The sequence below is a fragment of the Gasterosteus aculeatus genome, chromosome 14 (genome assembly GCF_964276395.1).
Source record: "Gasterosteus aculeatus chromosome 14, fGasAcu3.hap1.1, whole genome shotgun sequence".
In the NCBI taxonomy this organism is placed as follows: domain Eukaryota; kingdom Metazoa; phylum Chordata; class Actinopteri; order Perciformes; family Gasterosteidae; genus Gasterosteus; species Gasterosteus aculeatus.
This window is the reverse complement of record NC_135702.1, coordinates 15,168,769-15,193,980: the sequence shown is the minus strand read 5'-3', so window position 1 is coordinate 15,193,980 and position 25,212 is coordinate 15,168,769. Positions and strand designations below refer to the sequence as shown.

Here is a 25,212-nt window from a genome sequence, read left to right as displayed (position 1 = left end):
CAGTATTGTATTTGTGGTATCGTATCGTAAGTATCTGGTACCGTAATGTTTTGGCAGGTATAGTATCGAAGTCATCATTTTGGTATCGTGACAACCCCACTCGGGGGTTCGAAGTTGGAGGATCTTTTTGGGGTTAGAAAATGAGGATTCAATTCTAGATTGGTAGGAAGAGCTTTTGGCAGCAGAGATCGAAGCAGAGAAAGAGGAGAGACTGAAAAGCAAGCAGGTCATCGGGTTGTTTATATTCACGCCATTTCCTTTTCGATGCTCCCATAGTGGCTCTCGGCACGCACCGGTTCAGACCACTGAGCCAGAAGGGATTTGCCTGCCTGTCGTGTCGTAAGAGGACAGAGTTGAGAGGAGAGTTTCTGCGGCAACGTTCAGATTTAAGTGAGAGTCGGTTGAGGGACGAGAGAGGGAGCGATTGTTGCGACGGACAGGTACAGAGTTGGTTGATGGGGTCGTTAGTCACAGAGAGTGCAAGAGAGTAGGAGATGAAGATGTGGTCAGAGACGTGAAGTGGAGTTACAGAGAGGTTTGCGGTAGAGCAGTTTCTACCGCGTGATGATTTCGTGTTCACTCAACTGAAAAAATGTGATTATTGTGGAAAAAATCCTTTTAGCTCGTCTCCGTGGCCTTCGACGCCGTCCGGCTCGAATTACCGCTGCCATTTCACCAGGAGGCACATACGAAGAAACACGCATGCTGGTTTACACCAACTTTCGAGAGGCAGAGATTTTTCCCTACAAAACAGCTTTTTGTACATACCTATCAACATACATAATTAGGCGCACCTCCCATCTCTTTGTGGGAAACTCCAACCACTTTCCCTTCAACCTCTCGTCAATGCATATTCATGACAGGGAAAGCGCAATTTGCCATTTTCAGTTCCCGCGACAGGCAGTCTGCGTTTTCACGTCAGTGCGGCATGTTTGTACATACCTCGCCATGCTTTTACGGGCACGTTGCGAAACAAATACACCGGAAGTGGCCGCATGAAGCCCTCAGTCTCTTTCATCATTCCTCCTTCGTACACTATAGCTGCTGCATGCAGTGGAGTATTTACAGACTTCTTTTTCTCAGGACTTGTGGATCCCAAAACCAGTGCCAAGATAACAAGATAGAACAGTGAAAGTCTTGTGTTCACAACTCTCGATTCTATACAAAAACCGGCTTCCTTTGTAAAAAAAACAAAAACAAAAACATGTGGTCCCATTTTTTATATCCCAGTTATGTGTGGAATTAATTGGATGACAAAAAACTGATCAGAAACACTTAAATTACCGCTGCCACTCACATTTTTTTAAAACTATAATCATACACTAAAATAATATCTAAAATGTAATGGGAAATTTTGGATGTCTCGTGTGTTTCTGAGAGAGAGATATTGCACCAGCGCGCTGTCGAAGACGCAGGGAGAGACAGCTATGCGGTGAAGTTACTTTCCGTTACTTCAGCTGACATATTTGACTAATGTTTGCAGGTCTTTGGAGCAAGAGAACAGGGAACTCATTGTGGGAAATGTCAAACATCTTCAGAAACCTCCTCCCTCCACACCTATCCAATGTCGGAGGGGCACGCCCACATTCTTCTGAAGCATACCCAAACCCTAAGTTCCATGTGAGTCTATAGCCCTGCAGAATCTTATCAAACATGCCCCAAGTACTCCAGCTTTACTGGAAGCATTCTTGAGACTGCCACATTAAGTTCCATAAAGAAATGTGATGGCGACAAAGTTCCTCTCACACACAAACCACGTCCAGATGGGACTTTGTCACACTCTTATCATCTAGACATAAACACCCAAGTGTACGGTCTTCAGACATAATTACTGTATCATGGCACTGTAGATGCTATCACATCCTGCCTGCAATAGAACTCCCCCTTTTACTGGCTCGGTTGCTGTTTTCCCACCTCGCAGGCCCTCATCAAAGCGGCAGCTGACACAGGAGTAACTCCATCCCCGTAACTGAGTTACATCAACAATGGCTATCTCATAATAAAGCCAGGCACTTCCCTTTCAAATATTTGGCCATTTAGAGGCTGAAAGACAAGACAATAAATGAGAGTGACTGTTGTGATGGGGGAGAAGCTGGCTTATTTGCATTTTATGGGCTCGCTGATAAGGTAGTGCATACCAAGCTTGGTCCTGTGGAGAACCGGGGTCAGCCATGAAGAAACAAAGCTTTCGAATGCATGTAAAACAAAGCTATATCAATTGTTTATCTTTGGCCAGAACCAGCTCTTAGTCATTCATTCCTTTGCCCAAACAGTCTGGGGAACAGCAGGAATGTGGAGCCAATGCAGCGCTACCACAGAGCACAATATTCCATCCAGAGTTTTAAAAGTGAACACACTGCAAAACTCTGCTTCCATTTCTTTTGTGTTCTTCCTTCTCAGGCCGGGGTTTAAGCTATGATTAACAAAGCATCTGCTGAAGAAGTAGAGACGGGCCATTAGTTTGACAACCCCGCTGTTAACATACTTCCACGGACCAGAGGCAGACCTCGAAGGCAAACACCTCCTGAGCTTTTCCTTGTCTGTATGCATGCAAGAAATATGTTTTATATCAACGAAACTGACATCTTCTAGCAGTCCCATCGACGTGTACCGCCCACAGCAGTACATATCATCAGATGCATTTCCTTCATTCCGTATATGCCATGAACTTGGTAACGGTGAACAAGGCCCTCACACTCTTTTCCATAGAGGAATGTCTGACGCTTGTGTTTTTTCAACTCATTATATGTCCATTACATGAATAGGTGCACACAACCATGTCAATTGATATCAGTTCAATCATTCATTTAAAGACAACACGAGAGGACAACATTAACTAACAATGGCAAGTGCAAGCAGTAGGTTTCAACAATGTGAATACATGACATGAAAAGTGTAGAAGTTTATTGTTTTAGGTTGCAGCAAAACAAACCACAACCCCGGTGGGGTTTGGCTTATAAAGGAACATCATTGGGGGACATTGATCAGACGTCCTGCAGCCTCCTACGGAGACAAAAAGGCTTATTTTTTTCACATTCAGTAATATTACCCCACACACCCAAGAACACCCTTTGATACTTTTCATTACTCTTAATTCATTTGTGTCTCAAAGTCAATTATATTTTATTCCTGTGCACTGTTGTCATGTCGTCCATTGTCGTACTGTCAGCTGTTATGCACCAACCGCCAAGTCAAATGTTTGACATATTATGGCAATACATGTTTACTAATTTCAAACTTTTGAAAATTCTTTACCAATTTTGGTTGATTGGTGACTGTAAATTCTCCACAGGCGTGTGAATGTGAGAGTGAATGGTTCTGTGTCTCTATGTCAGCCCTGTAGACTAACGACCTATGAAATTACAAATCAGTGTACTTTATGTCATCAATGTAAAAGCCATGTATACCATTACAATGTCACCTCAAAGCCATGCTTTCAACACAGATGGCAGTGCAGCAACACACGTATCTAAAACAAAACACAGATGTTAAAGTGATACCAAGTAGAAATAGCATGGCAAGCTGACACATTTGTGTCATCTCATGGTGTATATTGGGATTTTATCCCAGTTTACACTTGTCTTATCAGCTTAGTTCTTTGTTAGTTATTGTTGCTTAGAATTATGCACTACTGATTTAATATCCCTTCATTTCAAAGAATGTGGTTTTTGGCCTTCAACTACCACATGTTGATGAAAACAAGTATGAATAGATTTTTTCTTTTCTCACTGCTTTGATATGAAAAGCAAAACCTGAGGTCAGCCGATGCCATTTGTTGTATTAAAGAATAATCCAGGACCCGGAAAACATCATGCAAAAGTGTAATCCTGTTTGTATTAATTGAGTTAAGAAAGAACGTAAAATGGATCCTGAATCAAATAGAACCTTCATACATACAATAAAGCTCTGGAGATTTACACAGGTAGAGAAGAATGTATCATTAAACATGAAAACACATCCTGTACACTTTAACAGGATAACAATTATGACTCAACAACGCTGCCTGTGAGTCCTGGCACTCTTGCTCACACCAACCAACACACAAAAGGTGAGTTCTGTAGCGCAGTGGTTCTCAACTGGTGACCCGTTTTCAGTGGGCGGGTCTGGGCATGTGCGATTCATTAAAGTCCGGACGGAGGGGTTGGTCCGCTCTGACTGTAACGGGGAGGGGGAGGGACGGCTGTACTGCACGTGAGCCACCTGTGCGTGCTTTGGGAGGGAGGACGGGGGCTTAAAAGTGCTGCTCATTGAGAAAGTGAGAGCGATACACTGGAAACGCTATGGTACCCCCCCCCCCCCACGGTCAACCGGACCGTCCGCACCACTCCCCCCTCAGAAAATGTGTGGCTTGTCATTAAGTTGGGATGGTGGGTACTGCACCCAAACCAGTTAACAACCCCTCCTTTGGCGGACCTTTGACCTCTGAGTATGTAGAGGGTTTAGAAGGGGGCGGGGCTCCCTCTCACTTAGACCATACAATTTATGTAACATAGTTCAAGAGGTGATCCGGTCGGTTTCCTAACCGTGCAACTGATAAGTTTCCAACACACTGGAGGCACTGTGCTGTGTGCGACTCACCCGACTGCACCTTCTTGAAAATGCAGCTTCACAAAGCTTGTGTTGGAGCTGCTGCATCCACATTGCTATGTTTACGTTTTGAAAATGTTTTTTTTGCTACTTTTTAAGCCACACACATAAACAGAACAAAAGCTTAATCCAGACGCGGATCTCAGCCACCAGCAACAAATGGCTTGATGGCTCACCCTACAGTGAGAAGACCTCACTATAACGGACATTCTGACAGAAACCAGAAACCTCTTGACACATGGTTGAGTTGATGGTCCACTTTAATCTTCTCCTGACTTGTGAGCTGGCCACAACTACATTGAAGAAGACTTCTTCAAAATGCAGCCGTATCTTTTATCTCCTACATCTCAAACACAGTCATCTCCTACTAAACTTCAGAAAGATTTGATTTCTCAACTTCATGCTGTACGTTGTTCACCTTTCTTTCTGTTCACCTCTTCAGTAGCGTCTGGTGCTTTGAGGCAAATGGCTTTCCTGTTTACACTCCACACATAAACACAGACATCACACTACGGGGCTTCCACCGTCCTACTGCCTTTAGCCGTACAAATTGGTGGTCGTCTCTTCTTTTTCTCCCTTCTCATTCCAGTGAATAAGAATATACCAAAAAGTTGATTTCATGATATAAATGTAGTCTTCGCAGCGGCAAGACTGGCGCAGTCACAATACAAACAGCGGTGATTATTTAGACCTTAAGCTGAACACCAAGTAAACAGGCAGACTTATATGCATTAAACACACAACTTGTGTTAAACAAGTATGCGCGCATAGAGCTTGTTCCATTGGAATGTCTGGTATTGCGCTAATTATTCCCAGATCCAGGAATATAATGAGTACCAGACCAAACACACCTGCATGCTTCCTGTTAGTCATTTCTCCCTGTGTTATCACCTCACAAATAAAGGAACAAGTTAAAAACGCTCCTAAGCATTACCGTACTCTGCAGGTGATCATTGTGGCCAGGAATTGTAGTTATCGGGAAATATTTTTTTCTTCCGATTTATAATGTTTTCATTTTAGCATGAATAAAATAAAATGGAGCATAGCACTCTGGAAGTTAACAATAACTGGGCTATTGAGTGGTACTGGTCCACCTGTGGCTTATTTGTTTATTATATTGGCTACATTTTGCCTGCTTAGTCTCACCATGGCATCGGTGTTTAGTGATATGGAAAAAAATGATTGCCTGAGCATACTGATGTTTGTTGGCAGCAAGCTGGTGTGCAATAAGGTCATAGAAAGGGTTTATATCAGGTGGCAACTTACACTTTCTGTCAAGCTAAGCTCGTCAGGAAGAATGGAAGATTTTCTCTATTGACCAGAAGGGGCCGACTCCTCGGATTGCATCGAAACTTTTATTGGAGTATATGTTGTCTGCGACAAATCGTCTTCCAAGCATTGCAGCTGATGGAAAACGCACAATAAACAACGTTTCTTGCTGTTTTTTGCTTCCCCACTGATTAAGCGTTGATAGACGAAACCCATGAGGTAACAAGCTATGTTAGCTAACTACTCAGCAAGCCAGTGTAGCTGACGTGTATTCTGCAGTTCCTTATACCCCGTTTCCCAGTCTTCCGTCTCATGCTCATTCACATGAATGACAGCACAAAAATAACATTGGATATGGCATTTTGCAACTTTTAGGGAGTAGTGACTAAATACAGGCTTGTTTAGAGTTAAGGATGTCTCTTTTCTGATGCAAGTCTAGGTTTAAAAGTATTTTAATCATATTACAGACACAAAAGTTGTAAATCACAAAAAAAATTGGCTTCAAAGTCCGGAGCTCATGCATTGGTCTGAGGTGGCAAGGCAAGTATTTTTGCTGCATATTTTCTTTTCAATATAAATTGTGTCAAAGTCTTTGTTGTAGGGCTGTGACATCAACACGTTAATCTATGCGATTAATGTGGCAGAGATTATTGCGACAAAATAGTTTAACACGTTTGTTTACTTCCTATATGCTGGAAGTACGGGGGGTTAGACCGAGGAGACTATGACAAAAATAATATTTCTTTAACATTAAAGCATGTAAACACAATGTAGTAAAAAGACCAAATAAAAGAGTGAATATAAAAATGTTATTCATTTATTTATAAATATATTAATTCAAAGTTTAGTTTGCAGCAAAATAAATAAATCTGTCAACCTCATCTATAAAGCCTGATTGCAATTCTCCAATCTTTCTTTGAAATAAAGAGGGGTTCTGAGTGTAGCAGATTGAAGGGTCTTCTACATGTGTTTGAAGAGTATATTCTGGATCTCAATCCTAAATATACTGTTTTAACACCATTAAGAGGAAGATCGAAGATAAAGCTACAGCGTACAAAAATGAACAGAATGAACAGATTCCTAACCTTGCTCCCCGATATTTCCTGATCAAAATCCTGCCAGTTATAGACGTTTTATGTTGCTATCTTCTTATACGACTGTTGGTTTGACAACATTTAATACTTTGTTACTTTGCTAAAAAATCATGATCAAAGATAATTCACCTTCAATTTGGATGGCTACAGAGTAAATGTCAATGACTGTACACTTCCTGAAAATTGTGTATACATGAAAAACAAAGCTTACAATTAATGTCAAGATATTGATGAAATGAATGACATTCTATGGTCGTCAGGGGAAACGACTTGGAGAGTTCCTTTGCGTCTTAACTTTTGGGTCACCCTCAGAAAGGATTTTTCCAAAGTTATTCTGCATTTTCACAAGCCAATATTTTTTGATGAGGAATCATGTTTCATTTGACTTAAGATGACTTCCTTGAAGAGCTGGAATTACAATGTATTTTGTCCCCGTTGTTGCACTTGACACAGCAGCAGAAACTAAGCTGAAACTCAGGTTTTACCCAACGCACAAAACCACATAGAAGCTTAACAAGATATCAGACTGGTAATGTTAAAGCACCATTTCAAGCACCAGAAGAATTCCATGACATTTTACGTTTAGCTGACGCTCAAGAAACCCAAACTACAGAGTGCCATCATGATGTCATTGGGGAGCTTGTTCCAAGTCTATCTTTTCATTAATGACTGTATACACGTTAAAAAACTATGCCTTTTCCACTATTCCCAGATTACTATTAAATGTAATCACAGGTACACCTTAACAATCCCCACCCCCTCCTCCTCATTGCAAAGCAAGGCCCTCTGGCCCCATTTCCAACACCAGCAGCTCTAACCCGAACATGGTGAGAACATGGCTGCCAGGGCCAATTAGTAATATGCGTCCACTTTATTCATAACTGCTGCTGTGACTACACTATGAAAACTATGATTTTGCTGTTGTGGATGGCTTAACTCAAGACATCTTCATTTTCCATAGTTCAATGAATGGAAGCCAATGGCTGCTCTAAAAAGACCGGAAAACCACATTTAAAACATCAAACCAAAGCCAGGTCCTTCAAAAAGGACCAGGTTGCCATTAACAACTGAGCCAAGGAGTTGTTTTTATGGTTTTTAGCTCTAAACACAGAGGAGTTTGAGACGGAGAACCGTTGACCACACAACATATGGGTCATTTCCCATGTGGGAGTCTTTACAATGTCACGTGTGGTAACTCCTCATAACATTTCTGGTATTTTCTATGTGAAATGTATCTTTGGGAATTAAGTATTTAATGTCACAAGTGTGGAATGAAAAAATAGTGAGAGATGGGCTGGATGGTGGGATACAAACAATGGACACATTAACTAATGTGTGAATATTAAATAAGTTACCATATTGGGGAAAAAGGTGGATTGTTTCGACCGGCTCTATAAAGCTCAGAAATCCATCCAGCCTGCAGTCATTAAAGGGGGGGTGGGGGGGGGGGGGGTGTAAGGAGCTAATCATTTAGCGACCCCCCTTCACTCCATACCAAATGGTGAGTCCTCAAAGCCAGAGCTGAAAACAGGAAATCTGCACGACCCCCCCTCCTCCACACACACACACACACACACACACACACACACACACACACACAATTAGCATGACTGACAAAGGCACGAGAATCCTCCGCGAGCTCTGCGTTAATTAACATGACAACGACACCGTGGCCCGTTCAGCGTTTTCTCTCCGAGACTCGGGGCCGAGAGGGACACATGTCAACAAGCTAAAGGAGGACAAAGGGTCTTTAAGTGATCACATAAACGACCCCCCCTGCCCCCCACCCACTCACCCACACACACACACACCTGAAAAACTACCACAAACGTCTGCAATGTTATCGTGAAATGTCCCTCTCGGGGCAAACGAAACCTAAACTAACGTTACGACTCTCGCTGGAGGCCAACAAAGTTCTGGAAAGTTCATCATGGGAATTGCGGGGATTCCATCCGTGTGAAGGGAGCCCTCGTGGGGGTGAGGGGAAGGAAAGTCAACTATTTTATTTTCTGCTCATGAGACGGGACATGTCCACGCGGGACCAAGAGTCCGGGAGCTTCACTGGAACTACGAGGAGAAAAGGAGAGCGCGAGCGGCTCCTTGTAAGGAGCGCCGGCTCCTCCGCGCGCACGCCAAGGATGCGGATAGAAGGGAAGCCGCGGAGAAGCACTTACTTTCACATCTGCCATTAGGAAACCAGAGAAGCATCCAGATCAAACTCCTCGGGAAGGAGTTCATGGCGCCGGCAGGATTACTGCATCCACGTCTGCTTTTACTTCTGGGCCCTTTTCTTGTCTTTTCTTTCCGAATCAGCTGCCGCGCGAGGAAGAAACGCGCACCGCTTTAGGTCGCGGATGAGTCGGACATGGAGGCGCTGCAGAGATGCGCGTTCAGGGAGGCGAGGCGATCCCAACCACGTCCGCCGCCGCCGCCCCCTTGCGCGGGCACGTGCGTGGTCCAGTGAAACGCTTGGAGGGCGACAGGGCCCCGTCCCCAGGGGTCTGTCCCCCAGCCGCCCATCCCACCAGCACACAGCCGCGCGCAACTTAGTCACTTTAAAGCTCAGACAACCTCGTTATAGATTTATTGATACACATGTCCCCAACATGCAATGCGGTATATATGCGAATGCACCAGCACTTATGATCAAATAAACACACTGATTGTGTTTGATTTTTTCCAGTGCTCCTTTTTCCTCTTGTGAGTTCAACAAGCAGAATAGTTCATTAGCTCTTTGTTCTTCAGAACGGAACATGTTACTTCCCTGTAAAGTCACCTGGAAAGGAGGTCTTGGTTTTGTTTTTCACCTTCCAATGAGCCAGGGATGGCTGTATGGAGACAGGGAGGGGTCCTCGCCATGTCCATACTGTCCTATAAATATACAGGTAACAAAACAACTAAACTTGAAAATGACAAAATAGTGTTCAGCGTGTTTAACTGTATTTGTGGGCAGACAACAGTATTTCCTTCTTTTAACAGGGTGGAAAAGTACATATCTAATGTTGGATAGCTGACCTTTCCTCATACTGGCGTTGTCCCACAGCCGTGGAATGCAAATTCTCAAAACTGTGCTGTTGACTAAATTAATCAGCCTATGGATACTTTATATTTAATGGGGCACTGTAGACAATTGACACATTAGGTAACGGAGAATATTCCTGCTCTATTCCTGCGGTAAAAGACTTTTCCCCCCAAAACTTATGATAATTCCACCGACTTATTCAGGCACACAAAACACCATCATACACCAGAACCTAATTTAAATCTGATATATTTACATTTTATACACGTAAAGTAGTCAGAATGCAATAACCTCTAACAAAAGAGAAGTAACATTGACCAAAAATCAAAAGATAAGTAAACAAAATCAGGTTTAAAATTCAGTGTGTATTTGTGGTAAAACAAGCAGTGGCATAGAAAATCACCATCATCTGGTCCAGTTTATGTACTAGTCGACTGTAAACATGTTAAATAAAACAAGATAAATGATCAGTACAGAAAAGGCAACAAGTCATTTGGTTTGTCTAATTCTCACTACAGGTGTGTCTTCCACAGCAGTAAACAATCCTGGTGGAGGTACACTTTTACAATCATAACAATACACAACTAGCGGCACATGCTGTATGATTATGACACAGGAAGCATGAGAACCAGCAGAGATGAATAATTAAGAAAAAAACAGAATCAACAAACAGAAGCGATGTTAGCAGGCATACGGTGTATTTTTTGGGGCTGAGAGCCTCTAGCGACACCTTCAGTTTGCTGGGCTCAGTCTGTGGTCGGGGGTGTCTGCCCCCCCCACAGTGGTGTCCTACTTACTCCACTCAGTGGACCCCTGCTAAAGCTCCAGTGACGTCTACTTAAAGTACCATCTGTGGCAAACACTCGATTGTCATATGAGGAGAGCTGCAGCCGCCTCACGGATACAAGACACGGCCTTCTGGACATCCTCCTCGGTCTGTTGGATGGTGACCACCACCCTGATGCTGAGGACATACGGATGGAGCAGTCAGACGGTGTTTGGGCTCACAGATCCAGTTCAACATTTGCATAGGAACAAACCTCAATGGACTTTACCCGGTTGAATATCAGAACACTTTGCTCTCATATTTTCCATTCTATTATTTTACTGAAGAATTACCACCTACTACCTCTTCCTTTGCGATACAAATTGAATAATAATGAAAAAAAATAGTTGTAAGAGCAAAACATATGCAAGAAGGTCCTCGGCACATTGTAGACTGTAATATGTCGTGTCAATTGCCCAATAAAGTAGAAGCGTTACCTTGGTGAGGGGAGGAAACGCTCCTCTTTCTCCAGGTAGCGAGCGAGGGTCAGGGCCACGCGTCTCTCCAGACACTGACAGGAAACAATAGGGAGACACTAAATAATAATGTCTTTTTTAAATTCCCTCTGAATTACATGTCACGGATAGTTGTGGGACAACTTTAAAGTATGGTACAAATCACATTTAATCTGTAAGTAAAAGCTACAGCTTGAACACCACTAATGAAGTTCGATATTCCTTTAACTTGCCATTTGAGTCTATAAATTCTGAAGACGTGCAAAGTTAGTTTTTCCTGTGCCGATGAGGGCCGTGGCACACAGAATGTCGTATGGGTACACATTGTAAAGCCCTCGGAAACTTATTTTTTATTTTGCCAAATATAAAATTAATTAAATTGAACAAAAGTAGACTTACATAATCTACAATGGTGCGCAGCAGCTGCATGTCAGAGTCTCTGGAGCCGGAGCTTCTCTCCAGCTGGAGGTGAAGAGCAGGGGAAAACTGCACTCCGACTAACTTCAGACCTGGAATTCTGTCACACATCAGGAAGCACATCAATTATGATAAGAGGCCATAACTAGCATCTATCCAGCAGGACTAGTTTTGAAGACCATTTCATGGTGAATTCCAGTGTGTCCATGTCCCTGCTACCTCTGAGGGCCTCATGTACTCAGCGCTTTTGCGCCCGCTTCAGGCGTATTTGTTTCGCAATGTGCACGTAAAAGCATGGCGAGGTATGTACAAACACGCCGGACTGAGGTGAAACCACAGACTGCCTGTTGTAGGAACTGAAAATGACCATTTTTTTCCATGTCATGCATATGCATTCACGGAGGGTCAGCGGGAAAGTGGGAGTTTCCCATAAAGAGATGGGAGGGGTGCGTAAAATGAGCCTAATTACGTATTACGTGGTATGTACAGTGAAGGCGCCTCCGTTTTTCTGTGAAAATTCTCCGCCTCTTGAAAGCAGATGTAAACCAGAATGTGGATTTCCTCGTATATGCCCCTTGGTGAAATAGCAGCAGTAATTCGAGCAAGACGGCGACATCGGCCATGGAGACGAGCTGAAAGGATTTTTGCCACAAGAATCACACTTTTTCAGTTGAATGAACACAAAATCATTACGTGTTACAGATTCGTAGTCACTGAATTTTCTTGTTTCCGTTTGGACTTGCGGCTGATAAAAATGAATGAAAGAGATAAGGGGGTCCATTCAATTTCACGTTTAAATGCTCACCATGTGCGGTATAGAGGGCGGAGAAAGGCGCTGATTGTCCAATCAAGTGCAGGTGTGTAAACAGGAAGTGAACTGAAGTATCACAGCATGTGTTTTCTGCAGGGCGGCCATGATAACGTTACGTTTGCAAATGTACGTACATCAGGACCTGAGTATTTACCAACCCTCCATGGCATCCTATGTCCTACAAAGGAAGCTTCATTCTCAAGTTTGGAGACAAAAGTAGTTCCTTGTTGCAATATAGATGCTTAGACTTAAAACACATCATGGTTTCATTTACAATAAGTATGTTTGTCTAATTATTGAAGTTACAAGATTTGGATAGAACAAGTAAGGCAAAGTGAAGCCTCAGGGCAGCTACATTTGTGACCACGATTCCTGCTGAAGTGCAGTGGCATTTTATCCTCTCATACTTTGCTCTTCTTTCTACCTTTTCAGTCCAGGTACTGGCACATGGATTAGGGCAGCGGTTCTCAAGAACTCAAGAATGCCGCGGCCCACTTTGAAATCTGAAAATCTTTCGCGGCCCACCCAAACCGTTAATCACAACTCTGATCAAAACATAATGATTAAATGACCTCAAGAATTTAACCAAAATCAAACATCCGCGAGCAAAAGTCTGTCTCCGCGAGGTATTTGCTCGCTTGCAAAACGTGAACTTCGTTGCTCGCGAGGAGAATCTCTGCTCGCACTCGAAGGAGTTTTTGACAGTAGGGTGGAGACGGTGCTTTCAGGGTCCGATCGATGCCGCGAGTTGCGTCCGCTTCCGCCGCCCCCCTCGCCATCCACGCCTTAAATCTTCGGCTGCTTTTAGAATAACTTATTTTCCCCGTTAAGATGGTTCAGCTACTGTAGAGAAAAGGGCGCCGTCTCTCGCTCTTTAATCTCATGTGCTCGGCAAGAACGACAGCTTTGTTTCTCCGACGTGCCCTGAAACAAGCTACATATCTCATGCGCTTGAGCGCCGCTCAGCATCTCGCCGCCATAGACGAGCTTTGGCATGTTTGGCAGAGCGCCTTGAGCGCCGTGTACAACCAGTATGGATCAACCGATTAACCGATTGATCCATATATATAAGGCGCTCCGTATTATAAGGCACTGTCGTTTTTTGAGAAAATTAAAGCCTTTTAAGTGCGCCTTGGAGTGTGGAAAATGCGGTATATTTACTTTATTACTACAAGAGGGCGCCCCGTTTGTTGAACGACAGGCGGACAAGAGCAACCGTTTCGAGCGAGAGCCTTATTGTTTTATTAATCTGTCCGTTTAAATTGTTTGTGCTTCATCAACTAATGTTTCACATAACTAATGTGCAGCATCATAAATATTTTTATATTAATTTCAAACTTTTAAAAATTGAAAATGAAAAAACTTTATTTATTGTAAATGAACACTCGCGGCCCACCTGCAGTACCTTCGCGGCCCACACTTTGGGAATCACTGGATTAGGGGTTAACCTTACGCCACGGTTTAGTTGACAAGCTACAGGGTTCAACCTGTGTAAAGAGACTTAAAGCCTAGTTTATGCTTCTGATACATAAATAAAAAAATAAATAGATGTGACTCTCTAGGTCGTCTTCAACAAAAACACGTTACTCCACCTATTGTTCTGGCGGTGAATTGCTCTGCAACACGCGCAAGACTTTTGAACCATGAATTGAAACAAGTGCGTCGACACAACGGTGCGTAAAGACGCAGAAGCATGCGCCAGCCTTTATGTGTAACTTCAATAATGTTTTTCCTAGCCAAGTCAAATACAAACACAGATTTGAATGTAAAGAATTAGTACTTATAACAATGACATCCAATACTAAATGGGTCTGTTGTCACAAATACCCAACAGACCAATATCTGATAGAACTGTTGGTATCGGCGCATTTCAGCAGCTCGAATGGACTTTTCAGACCAATTCACACATAAATAGAAGTGTTAACTCAACCCAGAGTGAGGGACTCTTTTCAACCAAGTACATGTGAACTTACCCTTGTAAAGCATTGTAAATGTGTTGGCTCTTGTCTCTGAGAATGGTGAAGATGTCTGCAAAACAGACCAAGCCAGAGGTAAGTAGACATAATTGCTTCTTATTCACATGTATTTATGATAAGTTGTAAATGGAAAGCTTGTCTAAAATACAGAGCACTCTATGGAAAAAAATCTAGAAATAAATAAAACTGTATGCACAAATGAAAAAAGGTGCAGAGAGGACGCAGCATTTGAAGGCAGACTATGTACCTGGATCCTCCTCCATGATGTTGAGAGCCTCGATGGCAGCAGCAGCCAGCATGGGAGGCAGGGAGGCAGAGAAACAGTAGCCCTGGCCCGACAGACGCTGCCCATCGAGAGAGAAGACACAGACTTTTTACTGAATCATATCCAGGTAAATAGCAATACCTACAAATGGACCTAAAGATAAAAGACAATAGGATATAACGGAGTGTTTGATTTCCTCCTGTTGACGTCAACATTTGGCAGAAGCAATTCACACAGCGGGCGGCACGGTGGCGTGGTGGTCAGCACCGTCTCCTCACAGCAAGAAAGTCCTGGGTTCAACTCCGCCCAGTGGCCTTTCTGTGTGGAGTCTGCATGTTCTCCCCGTGTCTGTGTGGGTTCTCTCCGGGTTCTCCGGCTTCCTCCCACAGTCCAAAGACGTGCTCTGGGTTCAGGTTGATTGGGGACTTGCCCGTAGGTGTGTGAATGTGAGTGTGAATGGTTGTTTGTCTCTGTATAGCCCTGTGATTGGCTGGCGACCAGTCCAAGGTGTACCCCGTCTATCGTCCGAAGGTGGCTGGGATAGACTCCAGGCCCCCCCGCGACCCTGTGTGCAGGATAAGCGGTTTGCCGATGATTGGAGGGATGGATGAATTCGCACAGCACCCAAGAGTTCAGAGGGTATACTTATTTCTGCTCAAATTCCGCATTCTGAGGTCTGGACTGGCTAGCTCTGGCTTTACAAGTGGAGTTGTTGTCCGCTGGAAACTGTTCATACCTCATTCAAATCTAATTCTGGATACTTCTTAAAAGACCTTAGTTTAATAATATACCGTATTGAAAAGCAATAGACCAAAGTTCTAGGCGCCATCCAGGGACAATACGAGAGACCCACACATGCACCGTTGTATGATTACAAATGTACAGTTTTAGAATACCAATAAACTAAAAGAGGGTTTTCTCCTTCCTCCATCTGAACTGTAAGCTGGCTCGTGAAAAAGTGGCATTTATTCAACTTAAATAGACAGAGGCTAGGAAGATTTTACCTGGTGGTCGATCACAAAGGAACGTCCACAGCAGAAGCCTCCGATGGAGGCCACAGCGTTCTCCATGTTGGCGCTGATTAGGTCAATGTCATCGATCTGCATGTTAAGGAAATAGCAACGTGTTATTATTACCCACAATGGGCACATAAATATATACAACATGGAAATATCCCATGACATGTTTTTTTTTTTTTTACTTTTACAATTGTCCACTCCCAGTTGCGTATGGGTCAGAAATCAGAAATAAAATAACTCACCAACACACCTTTCACTGTGCTGGTACAAAGCATGTGGTAATGTAAAGGTGAGTGAACTCACGTTGACCCCAAAGTGTTCCGTGACTCCTCGGCCATGTTCTCCCAACACACCAAAAGACATGCTCTCCTCCAGGAAGATCCGCACCTTGTACTTGTACTTCATCTTCACCTGCGGATTTCCAACACTCGATGAGAAATAGAGCGGAGACATGTAGGAATTAGGAATGCCACAATACCAAAATTATGATTCAAGGAGTCTACACGCGCAGTTGTGTCGACGCACTCGTTTCAATTCATGGTTCAGAAAGGCTTGTTTATTTATAATAGACTTTATTGCCCCGTGCATCGCCACTTCTGCTTTTCATCACGGACACATTTGTCCCGTATTTTGCTCCACAACTTTGTTCCCCTCGACCGGCAAACCGACGTTTGTGGAGATCTCCCTCCATGAATCAGAGGCCATCCGCGCATCCTTATAGTCCGCCAATGACGGGTTGTATAAGCGGTCATATTTACGCATTTCTTCAGACAAAAGCTCCTTGCGTCTCTCTGAAAACTCAGCATAAACTAGGCTTTAGATACATACCTGCCATAAATATCATGATACCCAATATGATACAATAAAATATGATACCACAAATAGAATATGATACTGGTATATTCATCTAGAATAATAGGTTCCCTTTCTTACTAACTGGTTTCTGCCCAGCTTTTTGAATACTTAGCAAACGGCAGTAATATTAGTATTAACCTACAGCAAGATATTAATGAAAATGACAGTGCCATCATAACATAGATTATACACGGCTATGTAATGTAGGCAAAGTATTTCCACATTTCAATTCTGGCATCTTCGGCCAGAGCTCGTGCACGTGAGGTCATATCTCCTCTGTGACCCCTCTGTGTGACTACCGTCACTACCGTAAAAATATGCAAAACATATTGTTTTTAACGTATACTGCAGTGCCCTTTTAGTGTATATATAGTAGAGTGTAATGTAGCAGCCGTTCAGGCATCGACACTGTGCTATCTCCAGTTGGTTTCTTCATCTTGTGTCTTGACCGCTCATTGTTAAAAGGGTTACTTTTAGACCTCCGTCAAGCATACTTATGGTCTCCCTACCTACATGTACCACCCGCCCGCCTGCTTCTGTATGCTAACTTTGGCCACGTTTGTTTGTTAGGGTTCATTATGAAACTACAGTCTAGAAGATCACGTTTGAAAATGTCTGAGAAGAGATGGAACTCATCATGCAGGTTCATTTAGCATCGATAACCGGTAGCTGTGTCTTGTCTGAACACATGCAGGTCACGGAGGTTACTCTGAGCAGTACGTATGTGGAAGAATTCAAATGGTCTGATTAAGTTGTTCCAAATGTTTCTTTTTCAGACATTTGGCTTATTTCTACACTCGCGTCACCAACCATAATGTTATATGTCCGTCTCTGTGGCTGTGAGGTAACCGTGCAGACATAAAACTATCGTGAACATAAAACGATCACGAAATGTTTAAATGTCCAAATCAGCTAATGGTTTGTCATCTGTCACGGTCAATCAGATGAAAAAATCCACAGCTGAGCGATTGGTGCGGCTGTACTTTTGAGTAGGATCATTTTTTAAATTTAGTATTCTGTTGCTGGTTTCTCCAAAGTGGCAGACCTCTGCTTTGGATGTTCAGACCCTATTTACTTTTTACGGAATCTTAAAACCTTTAGAGCTACACTCTTTTTCGACTTTCGACTAGCCTTGTCCAGTAATGGCGTTTTTACACAAATTAAGTTTCTAAAAGATCAATTTACTATAGAAACAAGGGGGCCCTCAGTTACTTCATGCACAATTGCACTGATGCAAGCAGTGGAAATACAGTGGATAAACAGCGTTTTTAAATGTGTAATAGAAAAGTCAAAAGACATGCTCTGGGGATCAGGTTAATTGGGGATTTGAAATTGCCCGTAGGTGTGTGAATGGTTGTATGTCGCTGTGTAGCCCTGCGATTGGCTGGCGACCAATCTAGGGTGTACCCTGTCTCTCGCCCGAAGTTGTCTGGGACAGACTCCAGCCCCCCCCCGCGACCCTGTGTGCAGGATAAGCGGTTTGACGATGGATGGATGGATGGAATAGAAAAGTAGAATATCCACAGATTTCGTTAAAAAATAACAATTTTTCATTTTACTTTTTTTTTTTTTATAATAAAAAATATTTTTTTTGTGAAAAATAATTAGATTAATTCTTAATTACACCTGCCACACCTTCAAGACCGGTCTGCGCAATATTTTCTAATGTAAAATTGTTCTTTGAGGCAAAAAAGGTTGGGGACCTCTGCTGCAAGGGATTATTTCATGTATGCATGTGCCTTGTGATGGTCACTGATCATTGTCCCCCCATCACAATGTACAATTTAGGAATCCATGGGATTAGTTTTATTTTGGAGGACAATAAGCAGCCTTTCTATTTACCAGTTCAGGCAGAGGACAGATGTCCGCAGTGTTGATGTACAGACCCTCCACAAGAATAAACTTCCGGGTCACTCTGGCTTTACGAGGATTCTGCCACAGAAAGAAACTATGTTATTTTATAAGACATGAATACAAATTGGAAACAGGATTAGCAGAATACGTGTTGCAGCTCAAACACAATGGGCTACATTTGCAAGCATACAAACACAAAGGGAAATTTCAAGGCCTAAAGCCCCTGAACTAACCTTCTGGTCCTCCAGCTCCTGCTCGTTGAGCAGCCTCTCTAGATCCTCCATGTTGTTGTGTTTGAAGTATTTGATGAAGCTGCGGGACGCTTGAAGACCCTTCTGGATGGAGAAGCAGGCCGCTTCGTCCCTGAACATACAACAAGCCATGTTTACATATGACCCAATCAGCGTTTCCCTACCATTCAATGGGGGGGGGGGGCACCCCATTATACGCATACGCACACGCAGCACTTACACAAAGATGATGTCCCCCCTCTTGGAGTAGGCAGGGATGGCACTGGCAATGGTCGCAAAGCCGTAAGAATAGATAATGGCTTCTTCTGTTTTCATGAATTTGGCCAGACGACTCTCCAGCTCCAGGTGAACATCTGGAGAACAGAAATAAGACAGTTCAAACTAACCAATACTCCTGCGCTGACCTTCACACACATTTTGCCTACTGAAAGTCAGAAATCCTGAATACATCCTTCAGAAGCACAATGTTGATTGTGCCGTCTGCATCTCGCAGATGCTAACGTGCTAATTTTAATTGAGAGTGCGGACTTCATGCTCGGACTGCTGCATGGAGCCGGTGTTACCGCTTACAGACCCGGGTAACTGGAGACCTCCAGCACAAAGCTTTCGCAAACAGGAAGAGGACACGTAGCTGTCCTGAATGCCGCTTTGTTTATACGTTTCAGTTCAGCGACAAGCCTTCTCATTCATACATACGTACGTGTTCAAACAGGAGGGGAGCAAGTTGCCCTTTTGAAATAAAACGCAACATCGTCTTTGGAACCCGTTTTGTGTTAAAATGTGTGAAAGAATAACTTTGATTGAACTCACATTGGTCGTAAAACAGTGGCCAGGAGCAGTAGCTCTACGCCACAGTAGCTTTGTTCTTTTTCTTTGTGACACATGTTAACACAAAACGGGTTCCGAAGACGATTTAGGTTTTGTTTTTATATAAACTTTATTTTAAAAGAGCAACTTGCTCCCTTCCTGTTTCAACAGATCAACACCAAGCGACGTTTGGAACTCGGCTGGACTCCTCAAAGGAATCTCCCACGTGGAAACCAATGTTTTAACCATACAGTATCAGTCAATGGTTTGGACACTTTCTCATGCAAAGGTTTTTCTTAATTTTCATTTATTTTCTACACTGTAGATTAATATTGAAGGGATCAAAAAATGCTCAACAAACCAGAATGTTTTATATTTTAGATTCTTCACTGAAGTCACCTTTGACTGAGGACCGCCCAGGGAAGGAAGGCTGCCCAGGTACTGATTCAGGCTCTTGTCATCTCCGGCCTGGACTACTGCAACTCCCTCCTGCAGGTCTCAGGCCTGCTACCGCCATTCCACCTCTGCAGCTCATCCAGAATACAGCAGCTACACTGGTCTTTAAACTTTCTGAAATCCTCCCACACTACTCCACTCCTCCGCTCTCTTCACTGGCTACCGGTGGCTGCCCGCATCCAGTTCAAAACATTGGTGCTCACTAGGGGTGTAACGATTCATTCACTGAATCGATGAATCGATTTATATTCCTGCGATCCAACTGAATCAATGTGTGCTCCGCAAATCGGCATTCCGGACGACATATATCGATTACAAATCGATTGAAATGATACATAATCAATTGTATCGATACTTGGAAACTGCACATTGGATTTAAGTACAAAAACGGCATGGATCCGTGTTTGTTTGTTTGTTTTTTAGCACTTTAGACACGTTAAACGTTACTCGATTCAGTCTGCCTGTCTTTGACGTCATCAGTACGCAGCGGCAGCCGTGCAAAACTCGGAACAACAACAACAACACACAGCGTGGAGGAGACAACTGCGAGCAAGACATTTACAAACCAACTTATCGATCCAGTGTGTGGAAACAGTTTGGCTTTTGCAAACACGGAGGTGTTCTAAATAAGTCGGTCGCTGTTTGTAGAATACGTAGAAGCCAAATAAAAAAAACACGGAAACACGACGAATATTTCCGGCCATCTACTAAGGCGCCATGGGATTAAACAACGCCGACAGTCAGGCACCTCTAGCAGCGTTACCGCTGCTGCAGCAGCAGAAGGTAACTCCAGCTCTGCAGACACCTCAGGCCTCGCCAGCACCAAACTCAGCATCACAGTAACAATTGCCAAGTTTATCTGTAAAGACATGCGACCGACAATGAGGTTGAAAATCCGGGGTTCTGTGAATTGATCCAAACATTGTGTAATTATTGTGCAATGTTTACATGGAAAATGGCAGTTTATTCAAATAAAAGGTTAATACATTTGCCATTAATTGTTGTTTGCTTGTTTATATTTATCCATAACTAATTTAAACCTTATTTCCTTACAAGAAACAACAGGGATCTCAGAAACTTTGCCTGCACTGTCCAGTAAAGTTACTGAATCGATTTCAAGTCACTGAATCAAATCGAATCGTTCAAAATTAACCCAGATTGTGATTCGAATCAAAGTTAAAATGAATCGTTACACCCCTAGTGCTTACGTACCATGCTGTGAATGGATCAGGTCCAGCTTACATCCAGGACATGGGCAAACCTTACATCCCGACCCGCACTCTCCGCTCTGCATCTGTAAAACTGCTCGTCCCTCCCTCACTGAGAGCAAAACACTCCACTAGATCACGACTCTTTGCTGTCCTGCTCCTAAATGGTGGAACGAGCTCTCTGAACACATCAGGACCGCAGAGAGCCTTCACATCATCCGCCGCAAACTAAAGACCCACCTCTTCAGACTCTACCTCCACTACAGACTAACAAATGGTAGCACATAAATTGTACTTATAATGCCTCTTATCTATAGCAAATTGTAAATTGGCTCATTTGATGAAACTTTGTTCTTCTGAGTTTGTATCTATGGTTGAATGCACTTATTGTAAGTTGCTTTGGATAAAAGCGTCAGCTAAATGACATGTAATGTAAAAAGGAAGACCAAGAGATACCTCTTCTGCCGAGGAGAGGTTCATTAGAGTTACCAGCTTCAGAAACCTCAGATTAGAGCGCCCATAAATACTACTCAGTGTGCTACTAGTCAGAGTTCAAGTAGCAGACACATTTCAACATCACCCGTTCAGAGGAGATCGTGTGAATCAGACCTTGATGGTCGAATCGCTGCAAAAAAGCACCACTAAGGAAGAACAAGAGGCAGAGACTTGCTTCCGCCAAGAAACACAACATGGTGTTGACACTGTTGGTTATTTATTTATTTAATGTAATTCTTAACCAGCATTCTGCAGCGACATGCCTGGTTTGAGCTTAGTGGGACCAGCATTTGTATTTCAACAGGACAATGACGCCAAACACACTTCCAGGCTCTGTGAGAACTATTTGACCATGAAGGTGAGTGATGAGCGCTGCGTCACATGACCTGGCCTCCGCCATCACCCCACCTAAACCCCATTGAGATGGCCTGTTGTTTTAACGACGTCAACAGACACGTCCTGCTGAAAGTCGCCAGTTAACAGGGTCGCCTGATAAGCTGTGACACCGGGCTGAGCTTACTGTCAACTGGGTTAATTTGCAAGAAACCTGTAAAGGATATTTTTCGGACGCATGTTTCACTCACCAAAGGTTCCATAGAAGCCCCTGGGACCACATGTGCCAACGCCATATTTCTTCAGTGATGCCAAAGCTTTTTGCTGTAATGAGGATAAAAATGTAAACTTATATGACACTGCAGTCACACAGTGGAGCTCAATAGCAGCCTAGTGAAATAAAGGTAAGTAATGCCTTAAGTAATGACTACTGACCTTAACCCGCTCATTGTCCAGGAGACCCAAGAAGTTAAATGAAGCAAAGTTGATGCACTCTTTTCCATTGATTGTGATTTTGTGGCTTGGAGGTCTGTAATGGAAAACAGCATTTAGCTTCCTGTAGCACACAGCAGCAGTGTGTGGAGTTCAGAGCAACACCATCACCGAGGTCTTTACTTCAACTAAAGTAAACAAGCTCATTACATCGAGGCCTAATATTACTGTAAAATTGTCCATTTGAATGACAACCATCTAGATAAATATGGAGTCCTTGGCTTCAGACATTGGAAAGCTCTGACCTGAGCGTCTCACCCTGTGACAACATCATAACTGAGGGACGGATGGTCTTTAGAAACGGAAGGAACAAGCGGCTCCGGCTGCCACTCCTCAATGAGGTCCTCCTTCTCCTGCAACACATGACAGCGGTTTGGTGACTGACATACTCTTGCATGCGCGTGCGACACACACACACACAGCTTACCTTCTCTGTGAGTTTATAAGTCTCATGAAGTTTGTAGGTCTTAGAGAACAGAAGTCTGATGATCCACAGGATTAGGATCCCCTCCAGGATCAGGTGGTAAGCAGGGGCCTGAGACAGGGATTAGGAATATGTTGCTGTCAGGTTGGTGAAAGTGTTATGGTATATATATATATATATATATATATATATATATATATATATATATATAAAAACAGTCACGCAAGGCAGTATTCGGCAGGATGTGGGCAATGCGAGGTCGATCAACACACCGCCTGTGCATCACCGTTTCTGTACTACAATACCATTTACTATTACTATGCTGTAAACCAAAAAAAAAACCAAAATTCTTTGCATGAAAGATATACAAGCTAAATTCAAGGTGTTATGTTATGAGGAAGTGGTACGTCCCAATTGAAACGGCAATCAAGTACCGGTAAACCAATAGGATGGATCATGCATGTTCAGCCTGATACAGAAACATTACAGGTAAATGATAAAACACATTAAAACTATATTATACTGATAGTTTATTGGTTATCTGTTTATTGTCATTTTGTAGTTTAAGTAAAAGTAAATACATTATTTGAAATAACTTAGGGTTAGGGGTTGTTCTTTAGAGAACCTTGAATCTCAGCTACTATGACACATGCAGCGAAGTCTATAACAGTTTCCTATAGAATGTGGAGATCTGATGAGGTCAGAAAGTTAGAAGGAAGGTTATCATAGGACAGCGTTCTCTAGTTCATCTTCTAGCATAGTTAAGGAGTTTCTCATGAGACACCGCAATACGGGCTACAGCTACAGAAATACTACTGTACATTTTCTTAAGAATACTTATGTCGACCTTTAAAAACAGAAACACCTTAAAATTGATTTAATACACTTAACGTTATACAAGTAACGTCACATTTCATCACATCATCTCGCCAATCGCCAAGCTCACTAGACAATACAGACACATTTTCAGACTCAGAATACTACAATTACAACCCGAGCGTTACTATTTTTCTAGGCTTAAACCATACAGTTCGTCAGTTGAGTACACGTTTGATACTTTCGTGGAAAGCTACAGAAGAAGCTAATGCGTTTCAGAGGACAGCCTACTTCCTTGTTCCCTTGTCTCCTCTCGCTCACTGGTCGGTAACGCGTGGCGCGGAAAAAACACGTCACCCAATTGGCTGAGCGGTTATCAAACGCCCTCCCCGAGGCGCGGTACTTCCTGAAGGAGAGGTTTGTCATAAACACCCTCAAAACTAAATTACAATCATCGACGAGTAGCAAAACATACGAGAAATGTACTTGTGAACACCAATGTCCACCCAAAAAAGTTGCACAAAGGAGAAACTTGCCTCATAAAACGCTTGAACCATTTCCACCAACACCCATTGCTGTCCGGACGCCATGTTGATCTCCTCCCAGTGACGTCACCAATGCTGCATTTACGTCCAACACGAAAAATAGAAGACCGCTCCGATGTACCTTTTCTCGTCCGTTCATGAGAGACCATACGAACTCATCTCACACGTAAATACTGCTATACTGAGAGCAAAATAAAATAGTCAGCGATCTCGAGTGTCATCTTCAAGTATTAGAAAAAAACACCGTGCGACCTAAAATTTAAAATAAACTAAATATACGATAAAAAGCATATGGTCAAGTATGCCCTATTTAGACTGAAAAGTATTTTTTATGAGAGTGGGGAAAAAACGGGAAATTATTAGACAGTTACAGACAGTTACAACATGAAGAGGCTACCTTTGCGATACCAGCGAGAAAGATGAAAAGAGCAAACTGGTGACAAACACAAAGCAATCGGGTCTTTGCTAGGTTTTATACTGAACTTTATAAATCAGAGGCTGATCCAGAAATAGGAAGCTATGTGAAAATTACGTTATGTTGTGGAAGATTTTGCACAGACAATTGTTATATAAGAACAAGGCACTGAGTAAAATATGTCTTTCTCCGTTTATTTCGTGGCAAGGGAAAAAAGGTCACAACAGCTACGTGCTCAGTAGACTGCCAAGAACCATCCTCCTCTCACAACAGGACCAGGCAGTTATTATACCTAACAGGTGGCCTCCAAAACAACTTGTTGTGTCTACAGCCAGGAGACTGGGATCTTATCAGTGTGACACTCCAGCTCAATTGTTCTTAATAGGGCCAAAGTATATCACTGATATGCTTCCAGTACATAAGCCTTCAAGATCATTAAGATCTTCTGACACCAATCGGTTAGTGATTCCCAGAGTAAATACAAATCATGGGAAAGCATCATTTAGTTACTACGCAACAA

At 42.9% G+C, this 25,212-nt stretch overlaps 2 protein-coding genes across 4 annotated transcripts in view; both read right to left on the bottom strand.

Moving 5' to 3' along the window:
* Window positions 1–9,410, bottom strand: part of ror2 (receptor tyrosine kinase-like orphan receptor 2) — a 33,486-nt gene extending 24,076 nt beyond the window's left edge. For both annotated transcript variants that reach the window (XM_040197813.2, XM_040197814.2), the window contains exon 1: window positions 9,125–9,410. In XM_040197813.2, the coding sequence (XP_040053747.1) occupies window positions 9,125–9,188 (64 nt within the window). In that variant the 5' untranslated portion in view covers window positions 9,189–9,410. The remainder of the gene's footprint in view (window positions 1–9,124) is intronic.
* A 907-nt stretch (window positions 9,411–10,317) lies between these two features.
* sptlc1 (serine palmitoyltransferase, long chain base subunit 1) lies at window positions 10,318–24,437 on the bottom strand. 2 transcript variants are annotated; one of them, XR_013452561.1, is made up of 15 exons: window positions 24,269–24,436; window positions 22,920–23,027; window positions 22,751–22,845; window positions 22,436–22,529; window positions 22,252–22,324; window positions 18,922–19,054; window positions 18,684–18,813; window positions 18,439–18,528; window positions 16,045–16,152; window positions 15,727–15,822; window positions 14,705–15,287; window positions 14,455–14,509; window positions 11,653–11,770; window positions 11,236–11,309; window positions 10,318–10,936 (listed from the first exon to the last, which is right to left on the bottom strand). XR_013452561.1 is itself a non-coding variant. In XM_040197815.2 (15 exons), the coding sequence occupies exons 1-15, from the start codon at window positions 24,320–24,322 to the stop codon at window positions 10,843–10,845; spliced, it is 1,419 nt and encodes a 472-aa protein (XP_040053749.2). In that variant the 5' UTR covers window positions 24,323–24,437; the 3' UTR covers window positions 10,318–10,842. The 2 variants fall into 2 exon arrangements, 1 of the variants encoding a protein (XP_040053749.2); XM_040197815.2 differs by having other exon boundaries at window positions 14,705–14,801; window positions 24,269–24,437.
* Window positions 24,438–25,212: the final 775 nt, after the last annotated feature.

What these genes read in the sequence shown, in the direction of transcription:
- sptlc1 (XM_040197815.2), bottom strand. Translation starts at nt 24,322, where the DNA reads ATGGCGTCCGGACAGCAATGGGTGTTGGTGGAAATGGTTCAAGCGTTT. An exon ending in TGGACAATGAGCGGGTTAAG is followed by an intron (nt 22,325 to 22,435) that starts GTCAGTAGTCAT and finishes TCCTCATTACAG; the next exon opens with CAAAAAGCTTTGGCATCACT. An exon ending in ATTTACAATGCTTTACAAGG is followed by an intron (nt 11,771 to 14,454) that starts GTAAGTTCACAT and finishes GATGTGTGACAG; the next exon opens with AATTCCAGGTCTGAAGTTAG.